This window comes from Nerophis ophidion, linkage group LG16 (assembly GCF_033978795.1).
Source record: "Nerophis ophidion isolate RoL-2023_Sa linkage group LG16, RoL_Noph_v1.0, whole genome shotgun sequence".
Classification (NCBI taxonomy): domain Eukaryota; kingdom Metazoa; phylum Chordata; class Actinopteri; order Syngnathiformes; family Syngnathidae; genus Nerophis; species Nerophis ophidion.
This window is the reverse complement of record NC_084626.1, coordinates 2773856-2788862: the sequence shown is the minus strand read 5'-3', so window position 1 is coordinate 2788862 and position 15007 is coordinate 2773856. Positions and strand designations below refer to the sequence as shown.

The window sequence follows — 15007 nt, the reverse complement described above, 5'->3', positions numbered from 1 at the left end:
CGTAAGAGCCATATAATATTTTTTTTAACATTGAACACAACTTAACACATGCATTTTTAAGTAAGACCAACATTTCTAGAGTATAATAGGTCTCTTGATCTTTGTAATAACATTGTTATTCTGAAGCTAACTGTGGAGGGGGTGTGGCCTGCGGGCCTGCAGCGACAGGTGCGTAGAAGGCCCACCTGGGCCTTGTTATCTAATCACCTGTCGCTCTGTTATAAGCAGCAGCCAGGAGGAGAGACTGGGTTGGGGCTGGAAATACAATTGCTGGAAAGCAACTGAGAGACTTATTGAAAAATAAAACAATATTGTAACCCTGAAACAGGCTCTCATGTTGGTGCTTGGGGGTCTGAAGAACCCCCAGGAGGGCAAGCCCCACACTAACCGATAATAAATAAATATCTTCTTACCATTAACGCAACTTCTTGAACAGGCGCGGTAGAAAACGGATGGATGGATTAAAAATGCATGTCTTATATTTTGAACATTATTTTTAACACTGTGATTACAAGTGGAATTATTCATTACTTATCGTGTTAAGCAATGTCAGCTCAGATTTATCAGAGAGCCAGATGCAGTCATCAAAAGAGCCACATCTGGCTCTAGAGCCATAGGTTCCCTACCCCTGCACTCTGGATTGGACTTTCACAATATCATGTTAGATCCGCTCGACATCCATTGCTTTCGGTCCCCTAGGGGAGTGGGGGTTGCCCACATATGAGGTCCTCTCCAAGGTTTCTCATAGTCATCATTGTCGACGTCCCACTGGGGTGAGTTTTTCCTTGCCCTTATGTGGGCCCTACTGAGGATGTCGTAGTGGTTTGTGCAGCCCTTTGAGGAACTTTTGATTTAGGGCTATATAAATAAACATTGATTGATTGATTGATTAAGCAACGTCAGCTAAGATTGATCTGAGAGCCAAATGCAGTCATAAAAAGAGCCACATTTGGCTCTAGAGCCATAGGTTCCCTAGCCCTGGCCTAAACTATTCTGCGTCCCTGTCCGGCCCGCGTGAGGCCAATCGTAAATTACAAAATTAATTTTAAAAAAGTATCTATGTCGAGTGTGCAATACAACGGTGCTGCTTTTATTTTTATTTTTATTGGCTGTCTTGGTTGACAAGACTTTGCAGCATCGCGTGGACATCGGGGGCGGTACCTCTGGATTGGCAGACCGGGGTGGTGGTTCCTCTCTTTAAGAAGGGGGACCGGAGGGTGTGTTCCAACTATCGTGGGATCACACTCCTCAGCCTTCCCGGTAAGGTTTATTCAGGTGTACTGGAGAGGAGGCTACGTCGGATAGTCGAACCTCGGATTCAGGAGGAACAGTGTGGTTTTCGTCCTGGTCGTGGAACTGTGGACCAGCTCTATACTCTCGGCAGGGTTCTTGAGGGTGCATGGGAGTTTGCCCAACCAGTCTACATGTGCTTTGTGGACTTGGAGAAGGCATTCGACCGTGTCCCTCGGGAAGTCCTGTGGGGAGTGCTCAGAGAGTATGGGGTATCGGACTGTCTTATTGTGGCGGTCCGTTCCCTGTACGATCAGTGCCAGAGCTTGGTCCGCATTGCCGGCAGTAAGTCGAACACATTTCCAGTGAGGGTTGGACTCCGCCAAGGCTGTCCTTTGTCACCGATTCTGTTCATAACTTTTATGGACAGAATTTCTAGGCGCAGTCAAGGCGTTGAGGGGTTCCGGTTTGGTAACCGCAGGATTAGGTCTCTGCTTTTTGCAGATGATGTGGTCCTGATGGCTTCATCTGACCGGGATCTTCAGCTCTCGCTGGATCGGTTCGCAGCCGAGTGTGAAGCGACCGGAATGAGAATCAGCACCTCCAAGTCCGAGTCCATGGTTCTCGCCCGGAAAAGGGTGGAGTGCCATCTCCGGGTTGGGGAGGAGACCCTGCCCCAAGTGGAGGAGTTCAAGTACCTAGGAGTCTTGTTCACGAGTGAGGGAAGAGTGGATCGTGAGATCAACAGGCGGATCGGTGCGGCGTCTTCAGTAATGCGGACGTTGTACCGGTCCGTTGTGGTGAAGAAGGAGCTGAGCCGGAAGGCAAAGCTCTCAATTTACCGGTCGATCTACGTTCCCATCCTCACCTATGGTCATGAGCTTTGGGTCATGACCGAAAGGATAAGATCACGGGTACAAGCGGCCGAAATGAGTTTCCTCCGCCGTGTGGCGGGTCTCTCCCTTAGAGATAGGGTGAGAAGCTCTGCCATCCGGGAGGAACTCAAAGTAAAGCCGCTGCTCCTTCACATCGAGAGGAGCCAGATGAGGTGGTTCGGGCATCTGGTCAGGATGCCACCCGAACGCCTCCCTAGGGAGGTGTTTAGGGCACGTCCAACCGGTAGGAGGCCACGGGGAAGACCCAGGACACGTTGGGAAGACTATGTCTCCCGGCTGGCCTGGGAACGCCTCGGGATCCCCCGGGAAGAGCTAGACGAAGTGGCTGGGGAGAGGGAAGTCTGGGTTTCCCTGCTTAGGCTGTTGCCCCCGCGACCCGACCTCGGATAAGCGGAAGATGATGGATGGATGGATGGATGGATGGATGCTTTTATTTTGAAAAGTGTTATTTATGGGCCTATGTCCGTGTGTAACCTGTGAGTGAAGGTGCACAGCGAAAAGGGATGCCCGGTTACCCCCGAGATGTCAGTTCAGGCTAAAAAGAGAAAAGTTGATGACGAATGTCGAGTTTTCAACAAGACATGGACTGCCAAGGATTTCTTTACAGAGAGGAAAGGTAAAGCCGTGTGCTTAATTTGTGGTTAAAAGAATATTATATGATCCGCCAAAACACGTCGAAGCACGAAGAAAAATAGCGGAATCTGTCTGATGAAGCGCGCACAAGGGAGGCTGATGCAAGCCCAACAAGGACTTTTTGCCGAATTTCACAACCATTCACACTCACATTCACACACTAGGGCCAATTTAGTGTTGCCAATCAACCTATCCCCAGGTGCATATATATATATATATATATATATATATATATATATATATATATATAAACAATATTCTCTTACTGTTAAGCAAACTATGAATAATAAAACAAGCCAAAAAGTGTGTTCTTTATCATAGCTACACGAATGACAAAAAAATCAGTGGTATTCAGTGAGGTAAGATGAATTAAATGCGCTGACAGTTCATTGCTCCTGCAAAATGAATTGCACTGAGTGGACGGATCACCACTCCAAGATGGCGGCCCCGCGTCTCGTCAGCCCCTGCAGGCAGCAGCGCTCGATGCTGTGTACCATTATAAAGATTCATTTTGTCATATTTCGGCGACTGCAGTCACCATATTTATATAAATATATATATTGAATAAAAAATCATCGATTGCAACGACGTTTTAAAGAAATGTGACTTAAGTTTTAAATAAAAAATACACTAGTAATGTAATTGTGTTTGTATTGCAGCGTCCGGAAAAACGTTCCTTATAACTTTTATTGCGCTACCAATCCCAACACGATGTTTACCTCCAGCACCCACGTTTTTATATATTATTTTTTTACATATTAATAAACCTTTATTAGTAATCTGCATCCTGCACACAGGTTTTTATATTAGTCTTTTTACTTTCTCCCACCAACACTTCCTCGTTCTCTGCCAATTACCTTCCAGGCGCTGTGCGGTGCGTTCAAAACCGTTGGAACTCTGGACATCAACACCAACAGGTCGTTACAGCATACTTGCCAACCCTCCCGGATTTTCCGGGAAGACTCCCGAAATTCAGCACCTCTCCCGAAAACCCCCCGGGACATATTTTCTCCCAAAATTCAGAAGGAGCTGGAGGCCACGCCCCCTCCAGCTCCATACGGACCTGAGTGACGTGTCGACAGCCTGTTTTCACGTCCACTTTCCCACAATATTAACAGCTCGCCTGCCCAATGACGTTATAACTGCAGAATGATCGAGGGCGAGTTCTTGGTTTCTTATGTGGGTTTATTGTTGGGCAGTTTCATGTATGTCCTCCCAGCGCGGTAACAACACACAACAACAGCAGTCACGTTTTAAAGCAGTTTGTCTGCCGTAAACAGCAATGTTGTGACACTCTTAAACAGGACAATACTGCCATCTACTGTACATGCATATGTGACAGTAACATCTAATGCAGGGGTTACCTACTTTTTTGAAACCAAGAGCTACTTCTTGGGTACTGATTAATGCGAAGGGCTACCAGTTTGATACACACTTAAATGAATTGCCAGAAATAGCCAATTTGCGCAATTTACCTTTAACTCTATGTTATTATTGATAATTAATGATATTTATCTTTGTGGAAACACTGATCATCCTAGTGATTTCTCACAATAAATATATATGTTTGATGTCATGTTTTAAATAGGTTAAAATCCAATCTTCGCTTTTCTAGCTGTAAATATATTCCTCCCCTCTTAACCACGCCCCCTGCCCCACCCCCGACCACGCCCCCACCTCCTGAAATCGGAGGTTTCAAGGTTGGCAAGTATGCGTTACAGTATGATTAAAAACGCAAATTATTACTACTACTACTATGTACTTTGAAATGTTTGTTTTCATTTAATCCCCATAAAACAAGATTTAAAAATTTTTGATTGATAAAAAAAGCAAATGCCTAAAAAGTGTAAGCAAATGTGTATTTATGTAAAACAAAATCATGACTATTGATTGATTGATTGAAACTTTTATTAGTAGATTGTACAGTACAGTACATATCCCATACAATTGACCACTAAATGGTAACACCCGAAAAAGTTTTACATAAATCCAGGGCTATTTTATTGCACTAAATGTATAATATTCATTGATACAGAGGGCATTTTAAACACAGTGTATGATTTATAACATTACTTAAATCTGTGTGTGGGATTTTGATGAAGGGTTAATTAGTGAAATGAATTATATTTATATAGCACTTTTTCTCTAGTGACTCAAAGCGCTTTACATTGTGAAACCCAATATATAAGTTACATTTAAACCAGTGTAGGTGGCACTGGGAGCAGGTGGGTAAAGTGTCTTGCCCATGGACACAACGGCAGTAACTAGGTCGGCAGAAGCGGAGATCGAACCTTGAACCCTCAAGTTGCTGGCACTGCCACTCTACCAACCGAGCTATTCCGCCCTTTTAAGGCATTAAGACTGTGCGCAAAGTCATCAGTGTTGTATTAATACTGCGGCAGAAAAAAAAACATCCATCCATTTTTCTACCGCTTGTCCCTTTCGGGTCCGCTTGTCCCAGCTGCATTCGGGCGGAAGGCCCCGTACACCCTGGACAAAACGCTACCTTATCGCATGGCCAACACGGATAGACAACATTCACACTCACATTCCCACACTAGGGCTAATTTAGTGTTGCCAATCGCAGAAAAAAACATGTTTTTATCTATTATTTCAGAATTTTAAGGAATTATATGCCTGAACTGACATTTCATGCAAAATGGACAAGCGGTAGGAAATGGACGGGATGGATATAAATGAACATTTCCTCAAGTGAGAAGGGCTAAATTAGATTACAAATGTATTGATTGTTTAACAAAACCATATGGGGAGTGTAATATTGAGAACAGTGACAAACGCAGCACAGCACGCAGAGCAATCAGGTAATGTGTATGTATACAGTGGGGCAAAAAAGTATTTAGTCAGCCACCGATTGTGCAAGTTCTCCCACTTAAAATGATGACAGAGGTCTGTAATTTTCATCATAGGTACACTTCAACTCCAGTAATTCACATTGTAGGAATTTTAAAGAATTTATTTGTAAATTATGGTGGAAAATAAGTATTTGGTCAACCATTCAAAGCGCTCACTGATGGAAGGAGGTTTTGGCTCAAAATCTCCCGATACATGGCCCCATTCATTCTTTCCTTAACACGGATCAATCTTCCTGTCCCCTGAGCAGAAAAACAGCCTCAAAACATGATGTTTCCACCCCCATGCTTCACAGTAGGTATGGTGTTCTTGGGAAGCAACTCAGTATTCTTCTTCCTCCAAACACGACGAGTTGAGTTTATACCAAAAAGTTCTATTTTGGTTTCATCTGACCACACGACATTCTCCCAATCCTCTGCTGTATCATCCATGTGCTCTCTGGCAAACTTCAGACGAGCCTGGACATGCACTGGTTTAAGCAAGGGGGCACGTCTAGCACTGCAGGATTCGATTCCCTGCCGACAAAGTGTTTTATTGATGGTAACCTTTGTTACTTTGGTCCCAGCTCTCAGCAGGTCATTCACCAGGTCCCCCCCCCGTGTGGTTCTGGGATTTTTGCTCACCGTTCTCATGATCATTTTGACCCCACAGCGGGATGAGATCTTGCGTGGATCGAGGGAGATTATCAGTGGATAATTGCTCCCACAGTTTTTTCACACCAAGCTGCTTGCCTATTGTAGAGTCCCTCTTCCCAGTCTGGTGCAGGTCTACAGTTCTTTTCCTGGTGTCCTTCGACAGCTCTTTGGTCTTGGCCATAGTGGAGTTTGGAGTCTGACTGTTTGAGGCTGTGGACAGGTGTCTTTTATACAGATAACAAGTTCAAACAAGTGCTATTTATACAGGTAACGAGTGGAGGACAGAAGAGCAGTTACAGGTCTGTGAGAGCCAGATATCTTCCTTGTTTGAAGTGACCAAATACTTATTTTCCAGCATAATTTACAAATAAATTCTTTAAAATTCCTACAATGTGAATTCCTGGATTTTTTTTCACATTCTGTCTCTCACAGTTGAAGTGTACCTATGATGAAAATTACAGACCTCTGTCATCATTTTAAGTGGGAGAACTTGCACAATCGGTGGCTGACTAAATACTTTTTTACCCCACTGCATGTATTCCACATAAGGGAGAATATCATATGATGGCCCAAAGTCCCTGTGCCCCGCCACATCCTCCCCTTCCCCACTCATAGAGGTACAGTTGGATGGCACGGGGACCAAAGGAGTTTTTGAGTGTTTATTTGGCCAGCAGGCTGTTCAGAGATCTCCTTGAAGACATCGCAGTATTTATTATGAGAGGCTAGAATCCAATACAAGACCGTAGAATTGAATCGTTAAAATAGATTAAAACAAGCCCGGGTGTATATTGTAATATATCACACACAGAAAAGGGGAAAAGGCCGCTATCAATCATCACTGCAGGGGAATCGAACCACAGTCTGGTCAACTCCCCAACCCCGGAGCCCATGCATGACTGAGTAAGCACTGATACATACCACACTTAAATGTAAAACAAAGAGATTTACATGAATACCTTTCAGGTTGCTTTGTTGACAATGCACAGTCTCTTGTAAAGCAGTAGTTCCCAACCACCGGTCTGGGGATCGGGACCGGTCCGTGACGCATTTTCTACCGGGCCGCACAGAAACATGAATTAATTTATCAATGACGGCACTTTCTCTGACTTAACTTTGTCCTGTCCCACTAGAACACACTTGTTGATGGATGTTTGATCAAACCTCTGATAGGAGGCCACAGTTAATTATATCTTTGTTACATGAGAAAATGCACATTAATTAGATAATTAAGGATTCCATCTGCAGTCCCCAGCAGGTTGACATGTCAAACTCAAGGTCCAAGGGAACAAATCTAGCCCGCCACTTTATTTCATGTGGCCCACGAAAGCCTGGAAAGGATATGCGTCATTAAACTTAAAAATATAAATATATTTTCTGACTTAAAATATTTTCCATTTTGACCGGAAAAAAAACCTGCATGCAACTGCATATATTTATCTAATATTGTAACAAATATAGTATATTTTTTTCTTAAAATATCATCTCCAGGTTGGGGAGGAGACCCTGCCCCCAGTGGAGGAGTTCAAGTACCTAGGAGTCTTGCTCACGAGTGAGGGAAGAGTGGATCGTGAGATCGACAGGCGGATCGGTGCGGCGTCTTCAGTAATGCGGACGCTGTATCGATCCGTTGTGGTGAAGAAGGAGCTGAGCCGGAAGGCAAAGCTCTGAATTTACCGGTCGATCTACGTTCCCATCCTCACCTACGGTCATGAGCTTTGGCTTATGACCGAAAGGACAAGATCCCGGGTAGAAGCGGCCGAAGATAGGTGAGAAGCTCTGCCATCCGGGGGGAGCTCAAAGTAAAGCTGCTGCTTCTCCACATCGAGAGGAGCCAGATGTGGTGGTTCGGGCATCTGGTCACTCGACTGCCTCCCTAGGGAGGTGTTTAGGGTACGTCCAACCGGTAAGAGGCCACGGGGAAGACCCAGGACACGTTGGGTGGACTATGCCTCCCGGCTGGACTGGGAACACCTCGGGATCCCCCGGGAAAAGCTGGACGAAGTGTCTGGGGAGAAGAAAGTCTAGGCTTTCCCTGCTTAGGCTGCTGCCCCTGCGACCTGACCTCAGAAAAGCGGAAGATGGATGGATGGATGGCATAATTTCCCACGGCACACCAGACAATATCTCACAGAACACAGTGGTTGAAAAACACTGATGTAGGCAATAAAAAACTTCATTTACCTTGAAGAGTGTGGGGTTTAAGGCGATCGATCCGGTTCCCGTGCAGACAGTTCAACCAGACTATTGCATTTACAAGACATGTTTATTCAACACACAAACATCCACAGCCTCTACTGTAACACTGGCTCGCCTCGTGGGAAAGCTGCTGGTGAAACTCGGAAAGGGCAAGCGGACAAAAAACTGCACTTGGAGAAACAACATCTGAGAATTCATTGAACAGATTTTCATTTTTCACTTAACATCTCATGCACAACATCAAAAAGTAACATGATGGTGAATATGAGCTTTTCGGTTTACAGTTAAATTCAAGATTATATTGGAGGCCGAACCTTGACCTCACCGGCACCTTGATGCTTGTTCAACGACACGCTGGAGGATTCATGCGTCCATTTCCAAGTAAATCCACCCAAACAGGTGAGTGGAAACATTGTTGTGATTTGCGAGGAAATAAAGCTTCCAGATGACAATATATGAACCGACACAATCTGACGTACGCACACAGATGACATTAGTATTGACGTGCGGTTTAAGGCTTTGAACACATGAGCATACACGAACAACACTGGTTCAGCAGCAAAACTCTTCTTGAACTGTATTTTTCATTTTTTTTTTTTTCTAGTACTGATCAGAAACAAATAATCGTCGCTTGAGATTCATTCCTGCAAAGACCACATGAGATAAAACTTTAAAATCAGCGACGTTCTGTACAGTAAACTCAAGGCTTCTTAAGAGGTAGAACCAGGGAATGGAATAAAGTCGGTTTCATTAAATACGTTACGCAGATAAAACCCAACAATAAAATAGTTGGGGGGGAAACAGGAAGCAAGTTTTTTGCCAGGTGTTGCACTGCAAAAACTGAAATATAAGTAAGATTATATATCTCAAATAGGGGGGATTTTTGCTTATTTTCTGTCTGATAAGATAATTCCTCTCACTAAGCAGATTTGATGTTCGAGTGTTTTACTTGTTTTAAGTGTCCTAAATGATCTCAGTAAGATATTACAGCTTGTCGCTGAGATTTGAGGACCTATATTGACTAAACCATGCTTGAAACTAGAACATCAATTGATGCAAAGCTGTGTCATCAACACTCACAACTGTAAAAGTATTTTTTTAAAGAAATACTTTCTTACTTCAAGCATGACAAAAAAATAATTATGTCAAGATAATGTCACTAGCATTTACTTAATATAAGAATATTTTTCAACATATTGAGCAAAAAGGTCTTCTTTTTTCTACCAAGAAAAGTGCACTTGTTATCAGTGAGGATATACTTATTTTAACGTATTTTTGGGTTCATTGAGGTTAGCTAATTTTACTTGTTTTGGAAAGTCTTGACAAGCCAAATTTTCTTGTTCTATTGGCAGATAGTTTTGTTTAGTTCAATTAAAATACCCCTAATTTTTTTGTATTTTTTTCCTTGTTTTTGAACACTAACTTTTTGCAGTGTGCATCTTTTTAGTTGGTTTTGTTGTCTTCTACATTTCATTGTTGTTACTAAAACACTAATCCGTCTGTGCAAACATATTGTTGATTGTATAATTGAATGACCTTGTGACACTTTCCACTTTGCACACATTCTTTTTTTTTTTGTTCACAAAAACTCGCGCTTCCATTTTGAAATAATCTCAGAATAAACACAACGGAATAATGCCAGCACAGAGGATTGAAAAAAGGTTACATTTCAGTATTCTTGAATGACAAATAACTTGCAATTATGGATTTAAAATGAGCTAATGGAGACATTTTGACTGTTAACGTTGGCAGGTGGAGGGAACGTTCTGTCGCAGATGTTCGTCTATTTTGCAAAAATAATCTCTGCCCTTATGAGACATAAGTATAAACCAGGGGTGTCTAAACTATGGCCCGCGAGACATCATAAATTCAATAAAGCATAGGAGTGCTTTCAAATTTAAAGTACCAGGCACTCTCTGAATGCTACAGATTTGCTGCCATCTTGTGGAAAATGCGAGTAAATTATATCAATGACCTTGAACGTACTTGAAAGTCACTGCATGTAATTTTATGACACAATCCAAACAACCTTCCCTAGTCATGGTGTAAAAAAAAAAATGCTACTAACACTTAAAACAACTTGCTCACTGAACTTTGTGGATACTATGAAAAATGTCCAAACACCAAAAAAAAAAAAAAAAAAAATCAAAATTACACACATTTAAATCACCTGCAATGCATGATGGGAAAAATACAGACATTATCTCTACACTTATTCACTATAGCCGCTTGATACTTCGGATTAATTACAAAAATTGAAGAAGGTCTTCAAGGAAGTAATCAAGGTCAAGGTCAAACTTTTCACATGCTCTCAGGGGCGACGGCGTGGCGAAGTTGGGAGAGTGGCCGTGCCAGCAATCTGAGGGTTACTGGTTCAATCCCCACCTTCTACCATCCTCGTCACGTCTGTTGTGTCCTTGAGCAAGACACTTCACCTTTGCTCCTGATTATTGCCATCAATGTGTGAATGTCTGTGTGAATGTGGAAATAGTGTCAAAGCGCTTTGAGTTCCTTAAAAAAAAGGTAGAAAAGCGCTACACAAGAACAACCCGGTTACCATTTAATATCCATCCATTTTCTACAGTTTGTCCCTTTTGGGGATGCTGGAGCCTATCTCAGCTGCATTCGGGCAGAAGGCGGTGAACACCCTGGACAAGTCGCCAATTATTTATTATATACGCAAAAACCCAGTCAAAACGTTTGGACACCCCTGGTATAAGTCAATCTGTTTATTTATATATTAGGTTTTCTATATATATATATTTATATCTTGTTTATGACACTCAATCGGCTGGAGTTGAATATGTCTCTCATACTGTATTTACAATGATTTATAGACAAGTATCTCATGCATAACATTCTTGTTGAAATGAATGAGATCCTACAACGATAGGACAAATATCAAACAGTATGAACATTAGACTTGAACTCCAGTTTTGAGGACGGGGTTGTAGTAGTTCCGCTGAAGATTTACAATAATGTACAAAATTGCAATTTGCCATAGCATAGATTTGTTTAAGAATGGGATTTTCGATCATGCAGTTAATGTAAGACCGGGCATTGTCCTGTTTGGGGCCTACGTTCAACATAGAAGGTGAGAATAGATGGACAGAAATGGAGTTCCTGTGCCCGTGGGATGAAGAGCAAAAGAGAGGACAAGAGGGAAAAAAGGGAGGAGGTCAACTTGGAGAGATGATTACCAGTCTGCGGCACCCCAGGCTTCCTCCGCAGGTTTTGTGGGACTCTTCTTGGCTTTACCGTCTGCATTCTCCCAGTTGTTGTCCCAGGCCTCCCAGCTCTCCTCCGTGCTGTGTTTGTTGTTGGAGGCGGCATCCGAGCCCCAATTGTCCCAACTGTCAGAGCTCTTCTTGGCAGAATGGTCTGCAACGGTCCAGCTGTCGCTGCTTGGAGATTTCTTGGCCTTTAAGGAGTTGTTGCTCCCGAACGTTTCCCAGAAGTCCTTTGACACGGGCTCACTGGAGCTGCCCTGGTATCCCTCGCCAGCATCCATGTTCTGGTAGCTATCTCCAGTGGCCCTGAATACAAATGTAGCGTTTACACCGGTGACAATATAGTACAGACCAGGCCAAATTAAGGCTCGATAACTTTTCAATCTGGCCCCCCGGACATTCCCAAATAATTTTTTTTAGATCTTTAAGATGGAAGCTGTATCTGCCATCATGATGTGCAGTCATGTTTTCTGATAACCATAAGTCTTGAACTATACAAAGTAGAGAAGTCCAATAAATGCTTTAAAATGTAATATCGGAAAATATCAGTATCGGTTTCAAAAAGTAAAATCAATGACTTGTTTTTAAAACGGAGCGGTAAGTACAGAGCAGTTGCGTCTACAAGTCAGTAGCCCCTCCCCTCTCCCACACACAACACAGAAGTTGACGACTGCTGCATGAGTGGTTTACTGGCGACGCTTGATGACCTCATTAAACCGTCGCGAGCGGACCATAATGACAACAAGTGTGTTGTTGCCGGTGCTGTAGCCGTGGCTGACAAGCGAGCTCGCTCGGTGACTGACTAAAGACACCATGTCTATGGTTTGGGATGATTTCAAAGTGTGTCTGATGGATAAAAAACTGGCAATTTGCAATGACTGCAAAAAGTTGGTTATGCGAGGGACCAAGACGTCTTCCTTCAGCATTTCAGAAGCTCTGGCTGACTGCTAGGCCACTTCAAGCACTCCCCACTTGCTTGCAGCACATTTGTGTTACTCATACAAATATGTTAAAGCAGGGCAGATTGAGCCCAGTTTATAATTTCCTGTTATTAAGTATACCAGGCAGCCTTGCACTAAAGGAAGACTATATTATTGTTTACTTTATTGCTCTAGTATACTCCGGACTGAAGCTGTGTGACTTCATTGTTTTTGTAGCTGTTGTTTTGAGGCATGTTTTAAAAAAATAAATAAAAATAATGTACTTTGTGAAAGACAAAGTATAGTATCTCCCATAGTTGTAGAAGGTATCAGGATTATCTCAGGGAGAGCATGTCCCAAATTCCGAACTGCTGTTTTGAGGCATGTTAAAAAAAATAATGCACTTTGTGACTTCAATAATAAATATGGCAGTGCCATGTTGTCACTTTTTTACATAACTTGAGTTGAAGTTGTTCTCTTATTTTGGGAAAACCTTGTTACATTGTTTCATGCATTCGGAGGGGCATGACACCAAAATTAGGCATAATAAGGTGTTAATTCCACAACTGTATGTATCGGTATAGGTTGATATTGGTATCCATAATTAAGAGTTGGACAATATAGGATATCGGCAAAAAAGTTTCAATGGTTGGAATATGCGCTTCAGCATGATAAACGAGTTACTATGGTAATCTAAGTAATATATATATATATACACACTCCTCGCTACCCCCACCTCAACCCAACCCCCCAAACCCCGTCGCCCTTCTCCCGAATTTGGAGGTCTCAAGGTTGGCAAGTATGTCAATCAGACATTATTGTCAGGTTTTGTATTAGTGTTCCAAAAAATAGTAATACCGGCCCCCAGACACATTTTTTTCTCTACATTTGGCCTGATCTGGTACAAGTTTAATCAAATATAGTATTATTACCCATCTTCGGCTTTTCCAGAGAAAAGATTGGTCAGTTTGGCACCAGCTCCCTGAACCTAAAGTAGAGACAACCATATTGTTAACTGTTCTACTCACATATCACCGACATTTCGCCACAAAGATTTTTATCACCAACAAAGGATGTTGTGATGGCGTGAACAGGAAACACACTTTTATACTCCAAACACACTCTGCAATAACATCAAAAGACGTTCATTGACGAGTTGTGAGTTCGTCTCCTAAAACATGTTGACATTCTGATGCCTACTTTTGTTGATGCGTTTCTAAAATCATACTCAGAACTGTCTTTTTTTATGTTGGGAATCACTCAAGTTCATTTGCATTTGATTTTGTGAACAAAGAATATTCATGTTGTCACTTGACTTGCATGTTTAGCAACTGTAGACTGCATTAAGACCTGCACTTAATCATTTATTCAGAAAAAAAAATCTTTATTTTATATTTATTTTAAATAGATACGTTACACTTTCAATATGTTTTTTAATTTTATTGTTTTTTCTTTTCAATAAAGGATTACCGCCCCGACAGGCACCAACTACCTTGCGGCCACAGCTCCAATCAGCTGCCTCGACAATAGAGGTGCGGAACATGGTCCACTCGGACTCAATGTCCAGCACCTCCCTCGTGACATGTTCAAAGTTTTTCCGGAGGTGGGAATTGAAACTCTCTCTTACAGAAGACTCTGCCAGACGTTCCCAGCAGACCCTCACAATGCGTTTGGGCCTGCAAGGTCTCTCCGGCATCCTCCCCCACCATCGCAGCTAACTCACCACCAGGTGGTGATCGGTAGAAAGCTCCGCCCCTCTCTTCACCCGAGTGTCCAAAACATGAGACCGCAACTCCGATGACACAACTACAAAGTCGATCAAGGAACTGCGGCCTAGGGTGTCCAGGTGCCAAGTGCACATATGGACTGCCTTACGTATGAACATGGTGTTTGTTATGGACAATCCGTGACGAGCACAAAAGTCCAATAACAAAACACCACTCGGGTTCAGATCCGGGCGGCCATTCTTCCCAATCACGCCTCTCCAGGTTTCACTGTCGCTGCCAACATGAGCATTGAAGTCCCCCATGTGGACAAGGGAATCACCCGGGGGAGCACTTTCCAGTACTCCCTCGAGTGCATCCAAAAAGGGTGGGTACTCTGAACTGCTGTTTGGTGCGTAAGCACAAACAACAGTCAAGACCCGTCCCCCCACCCGAAGGCGGAGGGAAGCTACCCTCTAGTCCACCGGGTTGAACTCCAACGTGCAGGCTTTGAGCCGGGGGGCAACAAGAATTGCCACCCCAGCCCGTCGCCTCTCACTGCTGGCAACGCCAGAGTGGAAGAGAGTCCAGCCCCTCTCGAGACAACTGATTCCAGAGCCCTTGCTGTGCGTCGAAGTGAGTCCGACTACATCCAGCCGGAACTTCTCCACCTCGCGCACGAGCTCAGGCTCC

General features: G+C 43.2%; 1 protein-coding gene across 8 annotated transcripts in view; it reads right to left on the bottom strand.

Moving 5' to 3' along the window:
* Positions 1-8509: 8509 nt before the first annotated feature.
* The window catches only part of arfgap1 (ADP-ribosylation factor GTPase activating protein 1), a 37364-nt gene continuing 30866 nt past the window's right edge, over positions 8510-15007 (bottom strand). For 5 of the 8 annotated variants that reach the window (XM_061922564.1, XM_061922565.1, XM_061922563.1 and 2 more), the window contains 2 exons: positions 13544-13599; positions 8510-11997 (listed from right to left, as the gene is read on the bottom strand). In XM_061922564.1, the coding sequence (XP_061778548.1) occupies positions 11658-11997; positions 13544-13599 (396 nt within the window). In that variant the 3' untranslated portion in view covers positions 8510-11657. The remainder of the gene's footprint in view (positions 11998-13543; positions 13600-15007) is intronic. The other 3 variants (XM_061922568.1, XM_061922567.1, XM_061922570.1) reach the window with 1 other exon arrangement.